The 15,726-nt window shown below is 48.2% G+C and overlaps 1 protein-coding gene across 1 annotated transcript in view; it reads right to left on the bottom strand.

Moving 5' to 3' along the window:
- Positions 1 to 15,726, bottom strand: part of LOC109885849 (zinc finger MIZ domain-containing protein 1) — a 60,593-nt gene that overhangs the window by 19,823 nt on the left and 25,044 nt on the right. Inside the window, exons 10-16 of the mRNA XM_031799980.1 lie at positions 9,667 to 9,745; positions 9,445 to 9,576; positions 8,644 to 8,749; positions 5,157 to 5,385; positions 3,382 to 3,450; positions 2,866 to 3,101; positions 1,025 to 1,176 (exon numbers count right to left, since the gene is read on the bottom strand). Coding sequence (XP_031655840.1) covers positions 1,025 to 1,176; positions 2,866 to 3,101; positions 3,382 to 3,450; positions 5,157 to 5,385; positions 8,644 to 8,749; positions 9,445 to 9,576; positions 9,667 to 9,745 — 1,003 coding nt within the window. The remainder of the gene's footprint in view (positions 1 to 1,024; positions 1,177 to 2,865; positions 3,102 to 3,381; positions 3,451 to 5,156; positions 5,386 to 8,643; positions 8,750 to 9,444; positions 9,577 to 9,666; positions 9,746 to 15,726) is intronic.

Here is a 15,726-nt window from a genome sequence, read left to right as displayed (position 1 = left end):
GGGTGTTACAGTACAGATTCAATGTGGAGGCTATATACAGGGTGTTACGGTAAAGAGACAATGTGGAGGCTATATACAGGGTGTTACGATACAGAGTCAATGTGGAGGCTATATACAGGGTGTTACGGTACAGAGTCAATATGGAGACTATATACAGGGGGTACCGGTACAGAGTCAATGTGGAGGCTATATACAGGGGGTACCGGTACAGAGTCAATGTGGAGGCTATATACAGGGGGTACCGGTACAGAGTCAATATGGAGACTATATACAGGGTGTACCGGTACAGAGTCAATGTGGAGGCTATATACAGGGTGTACCGGTACAGAGTCAATGTGGAGGCTATATACAGGGTGTACCGGTACAGAGTCAATGTGGAGGCTATATACAGGGTATTACGGTACAGAGTCAATGTGGAGGCTATATACAGGGTGTTACGGTACAGAGTCAATGTGGAGGCTATATACAGGGTATTAAGGTACAGAGTCAATGTGGAGGCTATATACAGGGTATTACGGTACAGAGTCAATGTGGAGGCTATATACAGGGTGTTACGGTACAGATTCAATGTGGAGGCTATATACAGGGGGTACCGGTACAGAGTCAATGTGCGGGGGCACTGGTTAGTCGAGGTAATTGAGGTAATATGTACATGTATGTAGAGTTAAAGTGACTATGCATAGATAATAAATAGAGAGTAGCAGCAGCGTAAAAGAGGGGTCTGGTTAGTCATTTGATTAGCTATTTAGGAGTCTTATGGCTTGGGGGTAGAAGCTGTTAAGAAGCCTCTTGGACCTAGACTCGGCGTTCCGGTACCGCTTGCCGTGCGGTAGCAGAGAGAACAGTCTATGACTAGGGTGGCTGGAGTCTTTGGCAATTTTTAGGGACTTCCCCTGACACTGCCTGGTATAGAGGTCCTTGTTGTCAGGAAGCTTGGCCCCGGTGACGTACTGGGCCGTACGCACAACCCTCTGTATACATCCCACAAGGCAGTACATTTGAAAACATTTAAACTTTAACTTACAGAGTCAGGCATGCTGTGTGTGAGGGGTTTGTCCTGTGCCATGTTTGGCGGGTGGGACAGAACGGGGCCGTGCATGAAGTCGTTCATGGTTGTACCACCGGGGTTCCCATGGGGGAAGTCAAAGCCCCCGCTGTGGCCCTGGTAACTGTTACCTAGTAACACAACAAAAATCACAACAAGCAAGTTTTAGAGGTTATTTTTATTTTTGTTTATTTGTTTGTTTGTTTATAAATCACATGACTATGATATGATATGTGATTTATGTACACAGAAACATAATCTAAAAACTCATTGTTGGTACCATGGCCCTATGTTCCTCCAGGAACTAAGAGGATTAAGTTAGGAAGAAAGAGGCTAAGTAAATAATGTACCTTGGCCCTATGTTCCTCCAGGAACTAAGAGGATTAAGTTAGGAAGAAAGAGGCTAAGTAAATAATGTACCATGGCCCTATGTTCCTCCAGGAACTAAGAGGATTAAGTTAGGAAGAAAGTAGCTCAGTAAATAATGTACCATGGCCCTATGTTCCTCCAGGAACTAAGAGGATTAAGTTAGGAAGAAAGTATCTCAGTAAATAATGTACCTTGGCCCTATGTTCCTCCAGGAACTAAGAGGATTAAGTTAGGAAGAAAGTATCTCAGTAAATAATGTACCATGGCCCTATGTTCCTCCAGGAACTAAGAGGATTAAGTTACGAAGAAAGTATCTCAGTAAATAATGTACCATGGTCCTGTGTTCCTCCAGGAACTAAGATGATTAAGTTAGGAAGAAAGTATCTAAGTAAATAATGTACCATGGTTCTGTGTTCCTCCAGGAACTAAGAGGATTAAGTTAGGAAGAAAGTATCTAAGTAAATAATGTACCATGGCCCTATGTTCCTCCAGGAACTAAGAGGATTAAGTTAGGAAGAAAGTATCTAAGTAAATAATGTACCATGGCCCTATGTTCCTCCAGGAACTAAGAGGATTAAGTTAGGAAGAAAGTATCTAAGTAAATAATGTACCTTGGCCCTATGTTCCTCCAGGAACTAAGAGGATTAAGTTAGGAAGAAAGTATCTCAGTAAATAATGTACCATGGTCCTGTGTTCCTCCAGGAACTAAGAGGATTAAGTTAGGAAGAAAGTATCTAAGTAAATAATGTACCATGGTCCTGTGTTCCTCCAGGAACTAAGAGGATTAAGTTAGGAAGAAATAGGCTAAGTAAATAATGTACCTTGGCCCTATGTTCCTCCAGGAACTAAGAGGATTAAGTTAGGAAGAAAGAGGCTAAGTAAATAATGTACCATGGCCCTATGTTCCTCCAGGAACTAAGAGGATTAAGTTAGGAAGAAAGAGGCTAAGTAAATAATGTACCTTGGCCCTATGTTCCTCCAGGAACTAAGAGGATTAAGTTAGGAAGAAAGTATCTCAGTAAATAATGTACCATGGTCCTGTGTTCCTCCAGGAACTAAGAGGATTAAGTTAGGAAGAAAGTATCTCAGTAAATAATGTACCATGGTCCTGTGTTCCTCCAGGAACTAAGAGGATTAAGTTAGGAAGAAAGTATCTCAGTAAATAATGTACCTTGGCCCTATGTTCCTCCAGGAACTAAGAGGATTAAGTTAGGAAGAAAGTATCTCAGTAAATAATGTACCATGATCCTGTGTTCCTCCAGGAACTAAGAGGATTAAGTTAGGAAGAAAGTATCTCAGTAAATAATGTACCATGGCCCTATGTTCCTCCAGGAACTAAGAGGATTAAGTTAGGAAGAAAGTATCTCAGTAAATAATGTACCATGGTCCTGTGTTCCTCCAGGAACTAAGAGGATTAAGTTAGGAAGAACGTATCTAAGTAAATAATGTACCATGGCTTCCGTATTCGCTGTTGTTGCCCCCCTGTTGGGGCGGGTAGGGCGAGGGCCCTGGGCCGAGCAGGGCGATCATCTCCATCACGTTGGGCAGGGTCATCTGGGTGGGGCTCATGGTCTTGAACCTCTTGGCCATGGGTCCATCTGGATCCTCCTTGATGTGGATAGCAGACTTGATGGCCACAGGTCTCCAACTACATGAAGGGTCTATGGTCACCTCCTCAAACTCCGAGCTGGGCGGGGGGCGTGGGGTGGGGGGGTAATGAGATGATGTAAAGAGAAAGCTGCAGAATGAATATTGCTGCTCCACAGCGCTTTATTCCTGCATTCCAATAAACAATGGTTCCACTTTACAGAAGTCAAAATAATATATATAAAATATCTTTATTCAGCCTAAAATCTTTTAACAAAAAAAAATCTCTCAAGGAGGTTGATAAGTGATGAAGTTCATGGTTATTGGTGCAGTAGGAGGGTTTGATGAGTATGGTGAGGATGTTGGGAAAGTCATCTTACTTTTGGATGGCATTAAGAATCCCCCACATGTACTGGTCAACTTCTAGTCCCTCTAGCAACGCTGTTTTACTGCGGAGGACAGAGAGGACGTAAACATTACAGAGAGGACATCAACATTACAGAGAGGACATTAACATTACAGAGAGGACATCAACATTACAGAGAGGACATCAACATTACAGAGAGGACATCAACATTACAGAGAGGACATACACATTACAGAGAGGACATCAACATTACAGAGAGGACATAAACATTACAGAGAGGACATCAACATTACAGAGAGGACATCAACATTACAGAGAGGACATCAACATTACAGAGAGGACATCAACATTACAGAGAGGACATCAACATTACAGAGAGGACATCAACATTACAGAGAGGACATCAACATTACAGAGAGGACATAAACATTACAGAGAGGATATAAACATTACAGAGAGGACATCAACATTACAGAGAGGACATCAACATTACAGAGAGGACATCAACATTACAGAGAGGACATCAACATTACAGAGAGGACATCAACATTACAGAGAGGACATACACATTAGAGAGGACATCAACATTACAGAGAGGACATCAACATTACAGAGAGGACATAAACATTACAGAGAGGACATAAACATTACAGAGAGGACATCAACATTACAGAGAGGACATTAACATTACAGAGAGGACATCAACATTACAGAGAGGACATCAACATTACAGAGAGGACATCAACATTACAGAGAGGACATCAACATTACAGAGAGGACATCAACATTACAGAGAGGACATCAACATTACAGAGAGGACATAAACATTACAGAGAGGACATCAACATTACAGAGAGGACATCAACATTACAGAGAGGACATCAACATTACAGAGAGGACATCAACATTACAGAGAGGACATCAACATTACAGAGAGGACATCAACATTACAGAGAGGACATAAACATTACAGAGAGGACATCAACATTACAGAGAGGACATCAACATTACAGAGAGGACATCAACATTACAGAGAGGACATCAACATTACAGAGAGGACATAAACATTACAGAGAGGACATCAACATTACAGAGAGGACATCAACATTACAGAGAGGACATCAACATTACAGAGAGGACATCAACATTACAGAGAGGACATCAACATTACAGAGAGGATATAAACATTACAGAGAGGATATAAACATTACAGAGAGGACATCAACATTACAGAGAGGACATCAACATTACAGAGAGGACATCAACATTACAGAGAGGACATCAACATTACAGAGAGGATATAAACATTACAGAGAGGATATAAACATTACAGAGAGGACATCAACATTACAGAGAGGACATCAACATTACAGAGAGGACATCAACATTACAGAGAGGACATCAACATTACAGAGAGGACATCAACATTACAGAGAGGACATCAACATTACAGAGAGGACATCAACATTACAGAGAGGACATCAACATTACAGAGAGGACATCAACATTACAGAGAGGACATCAACATTACAGAGAGGACATCAACATTACAGAGAGGACATCAACATTACAGAGAGGACATACACATTACAGAGAGGATACAGAAGATAAACATCAGAGTGTTCAGTGATCTTATTTCAGATATAACATAAATAAACATAAATAACTTTATTCAATGTAGTTTTACAGGTAACAGTGCACATTAATTTAACATTACTGTATAAGTCCCAGTTTCACCCAGCCAGGTTAGTATCACCCACCCCGTGTTCAACTGCAGTCCCAACTTACTTGCATACTGGACATCGCCACGTTCCTCGCTCACAGTTCAACTGTAAGTAGGATTCCAAATCAAAGCACTGGACATGTTTACAGTCATGACCTCTGGCTGGAAGTTGGAGCCGCCGGAAGGTGATTGGACATTTGAGGGAGACCTTGATGGCCGTCTGTTCAACACCGTCCTCGCCGTTCAGAGTGGTGTTCCCAGAGGACGCCGCTACGCTGCTGAAGTTTCTCTTAACTGTGGAGATGGGAGGAGGACCACAATGGAGATGAGAGGAGGACCACAATGGAGATGAGAGGAGGACCAAAATGGAGATGAGAGGAGGACCACAATGGAGATGAGAGGAGGACCAAAATGGAGATGAGAGGAGGACCAAAATGGAGATAAAGGAGATGGGAGGAGGACCACAGTGGAGATGAGAGGAGGACCACAATGGAGATGAGAGGAGGACCACAATGGAGATGAGAGGAGGACCACAATGGAGATGAGAGGAGGACCACAATGGAGATAAAGGAGATGGGAGGAGGACCACAATGGAGATGAGAGGAGGACCACAATGGAGATGAGAGGAGGACCACAATGGAGATGAGAGGAGGACCACAATGGAGATGAGAGGAGGACCACAATGGAGATGAGAGGAGGACCACAATGGAGATGAGAGGAGGACCACAATGGAGATGAGAGGAGGACCACAATGGAGATGAGAGGAGGACCACAATGAAGATGGGAGGAAGACCACAGTGGAGATGAGAGGAAGACCACAGTGGAGATGAGGAGGACCACAGTGGAGATGGGAGGAGGACCACAGTGGAGATGGGAGGAGGACCACAGTGGAGATGGAAGGAGGACCATAGTGGAGATGGGAGGAGGACCACAGAAGAGATAAGGGAGATGGGAGGAGGACCACAGTGGAGATGGGAGGAGGACCACAGTGGAGACAAGGGAGATGGGAGGAGGACCACAGTGGAGATGGGAGGAGGACCACAGTGGAGATAAGGGAGATGGGAGGAGGACCACAGTGGAGATGGCAGGAGGACCACAGTGGAGATAAGGGAGATGGGAGGAGGTCCACAGTGGAGATGGGAGGAAGACCACCGTGGAGATGAGAGGAAGACCACAGTGGAGATAAGGAATATGGGAGGAGGACCACAGTGGAGATGGGAGGAGGACCACAGTGGAGATAAGGAAGATGGGAGGAGGACCACAGTGGAGATGGCAGGAGGATCACAGTGGAGATAAAGGAGATGGGAGGAGGACCACAGTGGAGACGGAAGGAGGACCACAGTGGAGATGGGAGGGGGACCACAGTGGAGATAAGGGAGATGGGAGGAGGACCACAGTGGAGATGGGAGGGGGACCACAGTGGAGATAAGGGAGATGGGAGGAGGACCACAGTGGAGATGGGAGGAGGACCACAGTGGAGATGGGAGGGGGACCACAGTGGAGATGTGAGGAGGACCACAGTGGAGATGGGAGGGGGACCACAGTGGAGAAAAGGGAGATGGGAGGCGGACCACAGTGGAGATGGGAGGAGGACCACAGTGGAGATGGGAGGAGTACCACAGTGGAGATGGGAGGAGGACCACAGTGGAGATGGGAGGGGGACCACAGTGGAGATGGGAGGAGGACCACAGTGGAGATGGGAGGAGGACCACAGTGGAGATGTGAGGAGGACCACAGTGGAGATGGGAGGGGGACCACAGTGGAGATAAGGGAGATGGGAGGAGGACCACAGTGGAGATGGGAGGGGGGCCACAGTGGAGATGGGAGGAGGACCACAGTGGAGATGGGAGGAGGACCACAGTGGAGATGGGAGGGGGACCACAGTGGAGATGGGAGGAGGACCACAGTGGAGATGGGAGGGGGACCACAGTGGAGAAAAGGGAGATGGGAGGCGGACCACAGTGGAGATGAGAGGGGGACCACAGTGGAGATAAGGGAGATGGGAGGCGGACCACAGTGGAGAAAAGGGAGATGGGAGGCGGACCACAGTGGAGATGAGAGGGGGACCACAGTGGAGATAAGGGAGATGGGAGGCGGACCACAGTGGAGATGGGAGGAGGACCACAGTGGAGATAAGGGAGATGGGAGGAGGACCACAGTGGAGATGGGAGGAGGACCACAGTGGAGATGGGAGGGGGACCACAGTGGAGATGGGAGGGGGACCACAGTGGAGATGGGAGGAGGACCACAGTGGCGATAAGGGAGATGGGAGGAGGACCACAGTGGAGATGGGAGGAGGACCACAGTGGCGATGGGAGGAGGACCACAGTGGAGATGGGAGGAGGACCACAGTGGAGATGGGAAGAGGACCACAGTGGAGATGGGAGGAGGACCATAGTGGAGATGGGAGGAGGACCACAGTGGAGATGGGAGGAGGACCACCGTGGAGATGGGAGGAGGACCACAGTGGATATGGGAGGAGGACCACAGTGGAGATAAGGGAGATGGGAGGAGGACCATAGTGGAGATGGGAGGAGGACCACAGTGGAGATGGGATGAAGACCACAGTGGAGATAAGGGGTCAACTTCATTGTGATGATTTTAAAAAGTTCTGTAGACACATGTTCAATTTAAAAGGTCCAACAAGATCAATCATTTAATCTAGAGAGATAGGGTCAGTCAGTACCAGAGAGAGAGGGTCAGTCAGTACCAGAGGGAGAGGGTCTCTCAGTACCAGAGGGAGAGGGTCTCTCAGTACCAGAGACAGAGGGTCTCTCAGTACCAGAGACAGAGGGTCAGTCAGTACCAGAGAGAGAGGGTCAGTCAGTACCAGAGACAGAGGGTCAGTCAGTACCAGAGACAGAGGGTCAGTCAGTACCAGAGAGATAGGGTCAGTCAGTACCAGAGACAGAGGGTCAGTCAGTACCAGAGAGAGAGGGTCAGTCAGTACCAGAGGGAGAGGGTCTCTCAGTACCAGAGGGAGAGGGTCTCTCAGTACCAGAGACAGAGGGTCTCTCAGTACCAGAGACAGAGGGTCAGTCAGTACCAGAGACAGAGGGTAAGTCAGTACCAGAGACAGAGGGTCAGTCAGTACCAGAGACAGAGGGTCAGTCAGTACCAGAGACAGAGGGTCACTCAGTACCAGAAAGAGCGGGTCTCTCAGTACCAGAGACAGAGGGTCAGTCAGTACCAGAGACAGAGGGTCACTCAGTACCAGAGACAGAGGGTCACTCAGTACCAGAGACAGAGGGTCACTCAGTACCAGAGGGAGCGGGTCACTCAGTACCAGAGGGAGCGGGTCACTCAGTACCAGAGGGAGCGGGTCACTCAGTACACGAGGGAGTGGGTAACTCAGTACCAGACGGAGCGGGTCACTCAGTACACGAGGGAGCGGGTCACTCAGTACCAGAGAGAGCGGGTCTCTCAGTGCCAGAAGGAGCGGGTCTCTCAGTACCAGAGGGAGCGGGTCAGTCAGTACCAGAGAGAGAGGGTCACTCAGTACCAGAGAGAGAGGGTCACTCAGTACCAGAAGGAGGGATGACAGTAGTGTACCTTTGGTGATGCAGTGCTCTGCAGGCAGTAACCTCTTCTTCAGTAAGCCTTGCAGGACGGATCGTACAGAGGGTCTGTGGACCAGCTGCAGTACAAACAGGTGAGACTGTGGAGGAGAGGAGCATCATCATTTACACCATCATCATCCTCATTATATTCACCATTATCATTACTATCATCCTTACCACAATCCTCATCATCATCACCATTATCACCACAATCATCGTCATCACCGCAATCATCATCATCTCCAGAATCCTCATCTTCATCACCATCATCACCCACACCACCATCATCATCACCATAATCCTCATCATCACCACAATCCTCATCACCATCATCATCCTCATCACCACAATCCTCATTATCATCATCATCCTCATCACCACAATCCTCATCTTCCTCATCCTCCTCATCATTACCACAATCCTTATCTTCCTCATCCTCCTCATCATCACCACAATCCTCATCATCCTCATCATCACCACAATCCTCATCATCATCACCACAATCCTCCTCATCATCATCATCACCACAATCCTCCTCATCATCATCATCACCGCAATCATCATCATCATCTCCAGAATCCTCATCTTCATCACCATAATCACCCACACCACCATCATCATCCTCATCACCACAATCCTCATCATCCTCATCCTCCTCATCATCACCACAATCCTCATCTTCCTCATCCTCCTCATCATCACCACAATCCTCATCCTCCTCATCATCACCACAATCCTCACCATCCTCATCATTAGTAGCAGTAGTGGTTGTTGTTGTCAGTACAGTACTCACACAGCAGCAGGCGGTAACTGTGATCTGGATGGTGTTCCTTCCTGGTTGGCAGACTTGTTTCAGGTGCAGGGGCTTGTGGGACGTCTTGTTGTCGCCGCGCTCGATGGTGAGGGGCGTGGCGTTAACACTGACCTGCACAGAGGAAAGGAAGATTAGTATGTGTGTGTGTGTGTGTGTGTGTGTGTGTGTGTGTGTGTGTGTGTGTGTGGTGTTCTTACTGACCTGGACCGAGGCAGGCCAGTTGGTGTTCATTTGTCGGTCCTCGTGATGGTAACATTTAAACTGCAACTCCAGATCTGACCTGCAGGGGGACAGAGCAGAACAACTTGTCATTTAAACTGCAGCTCCACATCTGACCTGCAGGGGGACAGAGCAGAACAACTTGTCATTTAAACTGCAACTCCACATCTGACCTGCAGGGGGACAGAGCAGAACACCCTGTCATTTAAACTGCAGCTCCACATCTGTCCTGTAGGGGGACATAGCAGAACACCATGTCATTTAAACTGCAACTCCACATCTGTCCTGTAGGGGGACAGAGCAGAACTAGCGTGGCCAGACTGTAACCTTGCATTCGCTCTAGGAGAAGGATTGACCAAAGCTAGTGCATCTATAAAAGGGCTGATTACAATGTACACTCTGCCTAAGGTTCATAAAATGTACAGATTATTTTCACTGCATACTACTGTATGACAGAGAGGGTAGGGTATAGGGTGTTGGGGTAGGGTATAGGGTTAGGGTGTGGGTTGGGTATATGGTGTTGGGGTAGGGTATATGGTGTTGGGGTAGGGTATATGGTGTTGGGGTAGGGTATATGGTGCTGGGGTAGGGTATAGGGTGTTGGGGTAGGGTATATGGTGTTGGGGTAGGGTATAGGGTTAGGGTGTGGGTAGGGTATATGGTGTTGGGGTAGGGTATATGGTTAGAGTGTGGGTAGGGTATATGGTGTTGGGGTAGGGTATATGGTTAGAGTGTGGATAGGGTATAGGGTGTTGGGGTAGGGTATATGGTGTTGGGGTAGGGTATATGGTTAGAGTGTGGGTAGGGTATATGGTGTTGGGGTAAGGTATATGGTTAGAGTGTGGGTAGGGTATATAGTGTTGGGGTAGGGTATATGGAGTTGGGGTAGGGTATATGGTGTTGGGGTAGGGTATATGGTGTGGGTAGGGTATATGGTGTTGGGGGTAGGGTATATGGTGTTGGGGTAGAGTATAAGGTGTTGGGGTAGGGTATATGGTGTTGGGGTAGGGTATATGGTGTTGGGGTAGGGTATAGGGTTAGAGTGTGGGTAGGGTATATGGTGTTGGGGTAGGGTATATGGTTTTGGGGTAGGGTATATGGTGTTGGGGTAGGGTATATGGTGTTCGGGTAGGGTATAGGGTGTGGGTAGGGTATGTGGTGTTGGGGTAGGGTATAGGGTGTTGGGGTAGGGTATATGGTGTTGGGGTAGGGTATAGGGTGTTGGGGTAGGGTATATGGGTTGGGGTAGGGTATATGGTGTTGGGGTAGGGTATATGGTGTTGGGGTAGGGTATATGGTGTTGGGGTAGGGTATAGGGTTAGAGTGTGGGTAGGGTATATGGTGTTGGGGTAGGGTATATGGTGTTGGGGTAGGGTACATGGTGTTGGGGTAGGGTATAGGGTGTTGGGGTAGGGTATATGGTGTTGGGGTAGGGTATATGGTGTTGGGGTAGGGTATATGGTGTTGGGGTAGGGTATAGGGTGTTGGGGTAGAGTATAGGGTGTTGGGGTAGGGTATAGGGTTAGAGTGTGAGTAGGGTATATGGTGTTGGGGTAGGGTATAGGGTGTTGGGGTAGGGTATAGGGTTAGGGTGTGGGTTGGGTATATGGTGTTGGGGTAGGGTATATGGTGTTGGGGTAGGGTATATGGTGTTGGGGTAGGGTATATGGTGTTGGGGTAGGGTATAGGGTGTTGGGGTAGGGTATATGGTGTTGGGGTAGGGTATATGGTGTTGGGGTGTGGGTAGGGTATATGGTGTTGGGGTAGGGTATATGGTTAGAGTGTGGGTAGGGTATATGGTGTTGGGGTAGGGTATATGGTTAGAGTGTGGATAGGGTATAGGGTGTTGGGGTAGGGTATATGGTGTTGGGGTAAGGTATATGGTTAGAGTGTGGGTAGGGTATATAGTGTTGGGGTAGGGTATATGGAGTTGGGGGTAGGGTATATGGTGTTGGGGTAGGGTATATGGTGTGGGTAGGGTATATGGTGTTGGGGTAGGGTATATGGTGTTGGGGTAGGGTATAAGGTGTTGGGGTAGGGTATATGGTGTTGGGGTAGGGTATATGGTGTTGGGGGTAGGGTATATGGTGTTGGGGTAGGGTATAGGGTGTTGGGGTAGGGTTTATGGTGTTGGGGTAGGTATATGGTGTTGGGGTAGGGTATAGTGGTTGGGGTAGGGTATATGGTATTGGGGTAGGGTATATGGTGTTGGGGTAGGGTATATGGTGTTGGGGTAGGGTATATGGTGTTGGTGTAGGGTATAGGGTTAGAGTGTGGGTAGGGTATAGGGTTAGGGTGTGGGTAGGGTATATGGTGTTGGGGTAGGGTATATGGTTAGAGTGTGGGTAGGGTAAATGGTGTTGGGGTACGGTATATGGTGTTGGGGTAGGGTATAGGGTTAGAGTGTGGGTAGGTTATAGGGTTAGGGTGTGGGTAGGGTATATGGTGTTGGGGTAGGGTATATGGTTAGAGTGTGGGTAGGGTAAATGGTGTTGGGGTACGGTATATGGTGTTGGGGTAGGGTATAGGGTTAGAGTGTGGGTAGGGTATATGGTGTTGGGGTAGGGTATATGGTTAGAGTGTGGGTAGGGTATATGGTGTTGGGGCAGGGTATAGGGTTAGGGTGTGTGTAGGGTATATGGTGTTGGGGCAGGGTATAGGGTTAGGTGTGTGTAGGGTATATGGTGTTGGGTTAGGGTATAGGGTTAGGGTGTGTGTAGGGTATATGGTGTTGGGGTGGGGTATAGGATGTGGGTAGGGTATATGGTGTTGGGGTAGGGTATATGGTGTTCGGGTAGGGTATATGGTTAGAGTGTGGGTAGGGTATATGGTGTTGGGGTAGGGTATATGGTTAGAGTGTGGATAGGGTATAGGGTGTTGGGGTAGGGTATATGGTGTTGGGGTAGGGTCTATGGTTAGAGTGTGGGTAGGGTATATGGTGTTGGGGTAAGGTATATGGTTAGAGTGTGGGTAGGGTATATAGTGTTGGGGTAGGGTATATGGAGTTGGGGTAGGGTATATGGTGTTGGGGTAGGGTATATGGTGTGGGTAGGGTATATGGTGTTGGGGTAGGGTATATGGTGTTGGGGTAGAGTATAAGGTGTTGGGGTAGGGTATATGGTGTTGGGGTAGGGTATATGGTGTTGGGGTAGGGTATAGGGTTAGAGTGTGGGTAGGGTATATGGTGTTGGGGTAGGGTATATGGTGTTGGGATAGGGTATAGGGTGTGGGTAGGATATGTGGTGTTGGGGTAGGGTATAGGGTGTTGGGGTAGGGTATATGGTGTTGGGGTAGGGGTATAGGGTTTGGGGTAGGGTATATGGTGTTGGGGTAGGGTATATGGTGTTGGGGTAGGGTATATGGTGTTGGGGTAGGGTATATGGTGTTGGGGTAGGGTATAGGGTTAGAGTGTGGGTAGGGTATATGGTGTTGGGGTAGGGTATATGGTGTTGGGGTAGGGTACATGGTGTTGGGGTAGGGTATAGGGTGTTGGGATAGGGTATAGGGTGTTGGGGTAGGGTATATGGTGTTGGGGTAGGGTATATGGTGTTGGGGTAGGGTATATGGTTAGAGTGTGGATAGGGTATAGGGTGTTGGGGTAGGGTATATGGTGTTGGGGTAGGGTCTATGGTTAGAGTGTGGGTAGGGTATATGGTGTTGGGGTAAGGTATATGGTTAGAGTGTGGGTAGGGTATATAGTGTTGGGGTAGGGTATATGGAGTTGGGGTAGGGTATATGGTGTTGGGGTAGGGTATATGGTGTGGGTAGGGTATATGGTGTTGGGGTAGGGTATATGGTGTTGGGGTAGAGTATAAGGTGTTGGGGTAGGGTATATGGTGTTGGGGTAGGGTATATGGTGTTGGGGTAGGGTATAGGGTTAGAGTGTGGGTAGGGTATATGGTGTTGGGGTAGGGTATATGGTGTTGGGGTAGGGTATAGGGTGTGGGTAGGATATGTGGTGTTGGGGTAGGGTATAGGGTGTTGGGGTAGGGTATATGGTGTTGGGGTAGGGTATAGGGTTTGGGGTAGGGTATATGGTGTTGGGGTAGGGTATATGGTGTTGGGGTAGGGTATATGGTGTTGGGGTAGGGTATATGGTGTTGGGGTAGGGTATAGGGTTAGAGTGTGGGTAGGGTATATGGTGTTGGGGTAGGGTATATGGTGTTGGGGTAGGGTACATGGTGTTGGGGTAGGGTATAGGGTGTTGGGATAGGGTATAGGGTGTTGGGGTAGGGTATATGGTGTTGGGGTAGGGTATATGGTGTTGGGGTAGGGTATATGGTTAGAGTGTGGATAGGGTATAGGGTGTTGGGGTAGGGTATATGGTGTTGGGGGTAGGGTCTATGGTTAGAGTGTGGGTAGGGGTATATGGTGGTTGGGGTAAGGTATATGGTTAGAGTGTGGGTAGGGTATATAGTGTTGGGGTAGGGTATATGGAGTTGGGGTAGGGTATATGGTGTTGGGGTAGGGTATATGGTGTGGGTAGGGTATATGGTGTTGGGGTAGGGTATATGGTGTTGGGGTAGAGTATAAGGTGTTGGGGTAGGGTATATGGTGTTGGGGTAGGGTATATGGTGTTGGGGTAGGGTATATGGTGTTCGGGTAGGGTATAGGGTTAGAGTGTGGGTAGGGTATATGGTGTTGGGGTAGGGTATATGGTGTTGGGGTAGGGTATATGGTGTTGGGGTAGGGTATATGGTGTTGGGTTAGGGTATATGGTGTTGGGGTAGGGTATAGGGTTAGAGTGTGGGGTAGGGTATATGGTGTTGGGGTAGGGTATATGGTGTTGGGGTAGGGTACATGGTGTTGGGGTAGGGTATAGGGTGTTGGGATAGGGTATAGGGTGTTGGGGTAGGGTATATGGTGTTGGGGTAGGGTATATGGTGTTGGGGTAGGGTATATGGTGTTGGGGTAGGGTATAGGGTGTTGGGGTAGGGTATAGGGTGTTGGGGTAGGGTATAGGGTTAGAGTGTGAGTAGGGTATATGGTGTTGGGGTAGGGTATAGGGTGTTGGGGTAGGGTATAGGGTTAGGGTGTGGGTTGGGTATATGGTTTTGGGGTAGGGTATATGGTGTTGGGGTAGGGTATATGGTGTTGGAGTAGGGTATATGGTGTTGGGGTAGGGTATAGGGTGTTGGGGTAGGGTATATGGTGTTGGGGTAGGGTATATGGTGTTGGGGTGTGGGTAGGGTATATGGTGTTGGGGTAAGGTATATGGTTAGAGTGTGGGTAGGGTATATAGTGTTGGGGTAGGGTATATGGAGTTGGGGTAGGGTATATGGTGTTGGGGTAGGGTATATGGTGTGGGTAGGGTATATGGTGTTGGGGTAGGGTATATGGTGTTGGGGTAGGGTATAAGGTGTTGGGGGTAGGGTATATGGTGTTGGGGTAGGGTATAGGGTTAGAGTGTGGGTAGGGTATATGGTGTTGGGGTAGGGTATATGGTGTTGGGGTAGGGTTTGTGGTGTTGGGGTAGGGTATATGGTGTTGGGGTAGGGTATATGGTGTTGGGGTAGGGTATATGGTATTAGGGTAGGGTATATGGTGTTGGGGTAGGGTATATGGTGTTGGGGTAGGGTATATGGTGTTGGTGTAGGGTATAGGGTTAGAGTGTGGGTAGGGTATAGGGTTAGGGTGTGGGTAGGGTATATGGTGTTGGGGTAGGGTATATGGTTAGAGTGTGGGTAGGGTAAATGGTGTTGGGGTACGGTATATGGTGTTGGGGTAGGGTATAGGGTTAGAGTGTGGGTAGGTTATAGGGTTAGGGTGTGGTAGGGTATATGGTGTTGGGGTAGGGTATATGGTTAGAGTGTGGGTAGGGTAAATGGTGTTGGGGTACGGTATATGGTGTTGGGGTAGGGTATAGGGTTAGAGTGTGGGTAAGGTACATGGTGTTGGGGTAGGGTATATGGTTAGAGTGTGGGTAGGGTATATGGTGTTGGGGCAGGGTATAGGGTTAGGGTGTGTGTAGGGTATATGGTGTTGGGGCAGGGTATAGGGTTAGGGTGTGTGTAGGGTATATGGTGTTGGGTTAGGGTATAG

The sequence above is a fragment of the Oncorhynchus kisutch genome, linkage group LG20, assembly GCF_002021735.2.
Source record: "Oncorhynchus kisutch isolate 150728-3 linkage group LG20, Okis_V2, whole genome shotgun sequence".
Lineage (NCBI taxonomy): Eukaryota > Metazoa > Chordata > Actinopteri > Salmoniformes > Salmonidae > Oncorhynchus > Oncorhynchus kisutch.
This window is presented reverse-complemented; position numbering and strand designations above follow the sequence as displayed.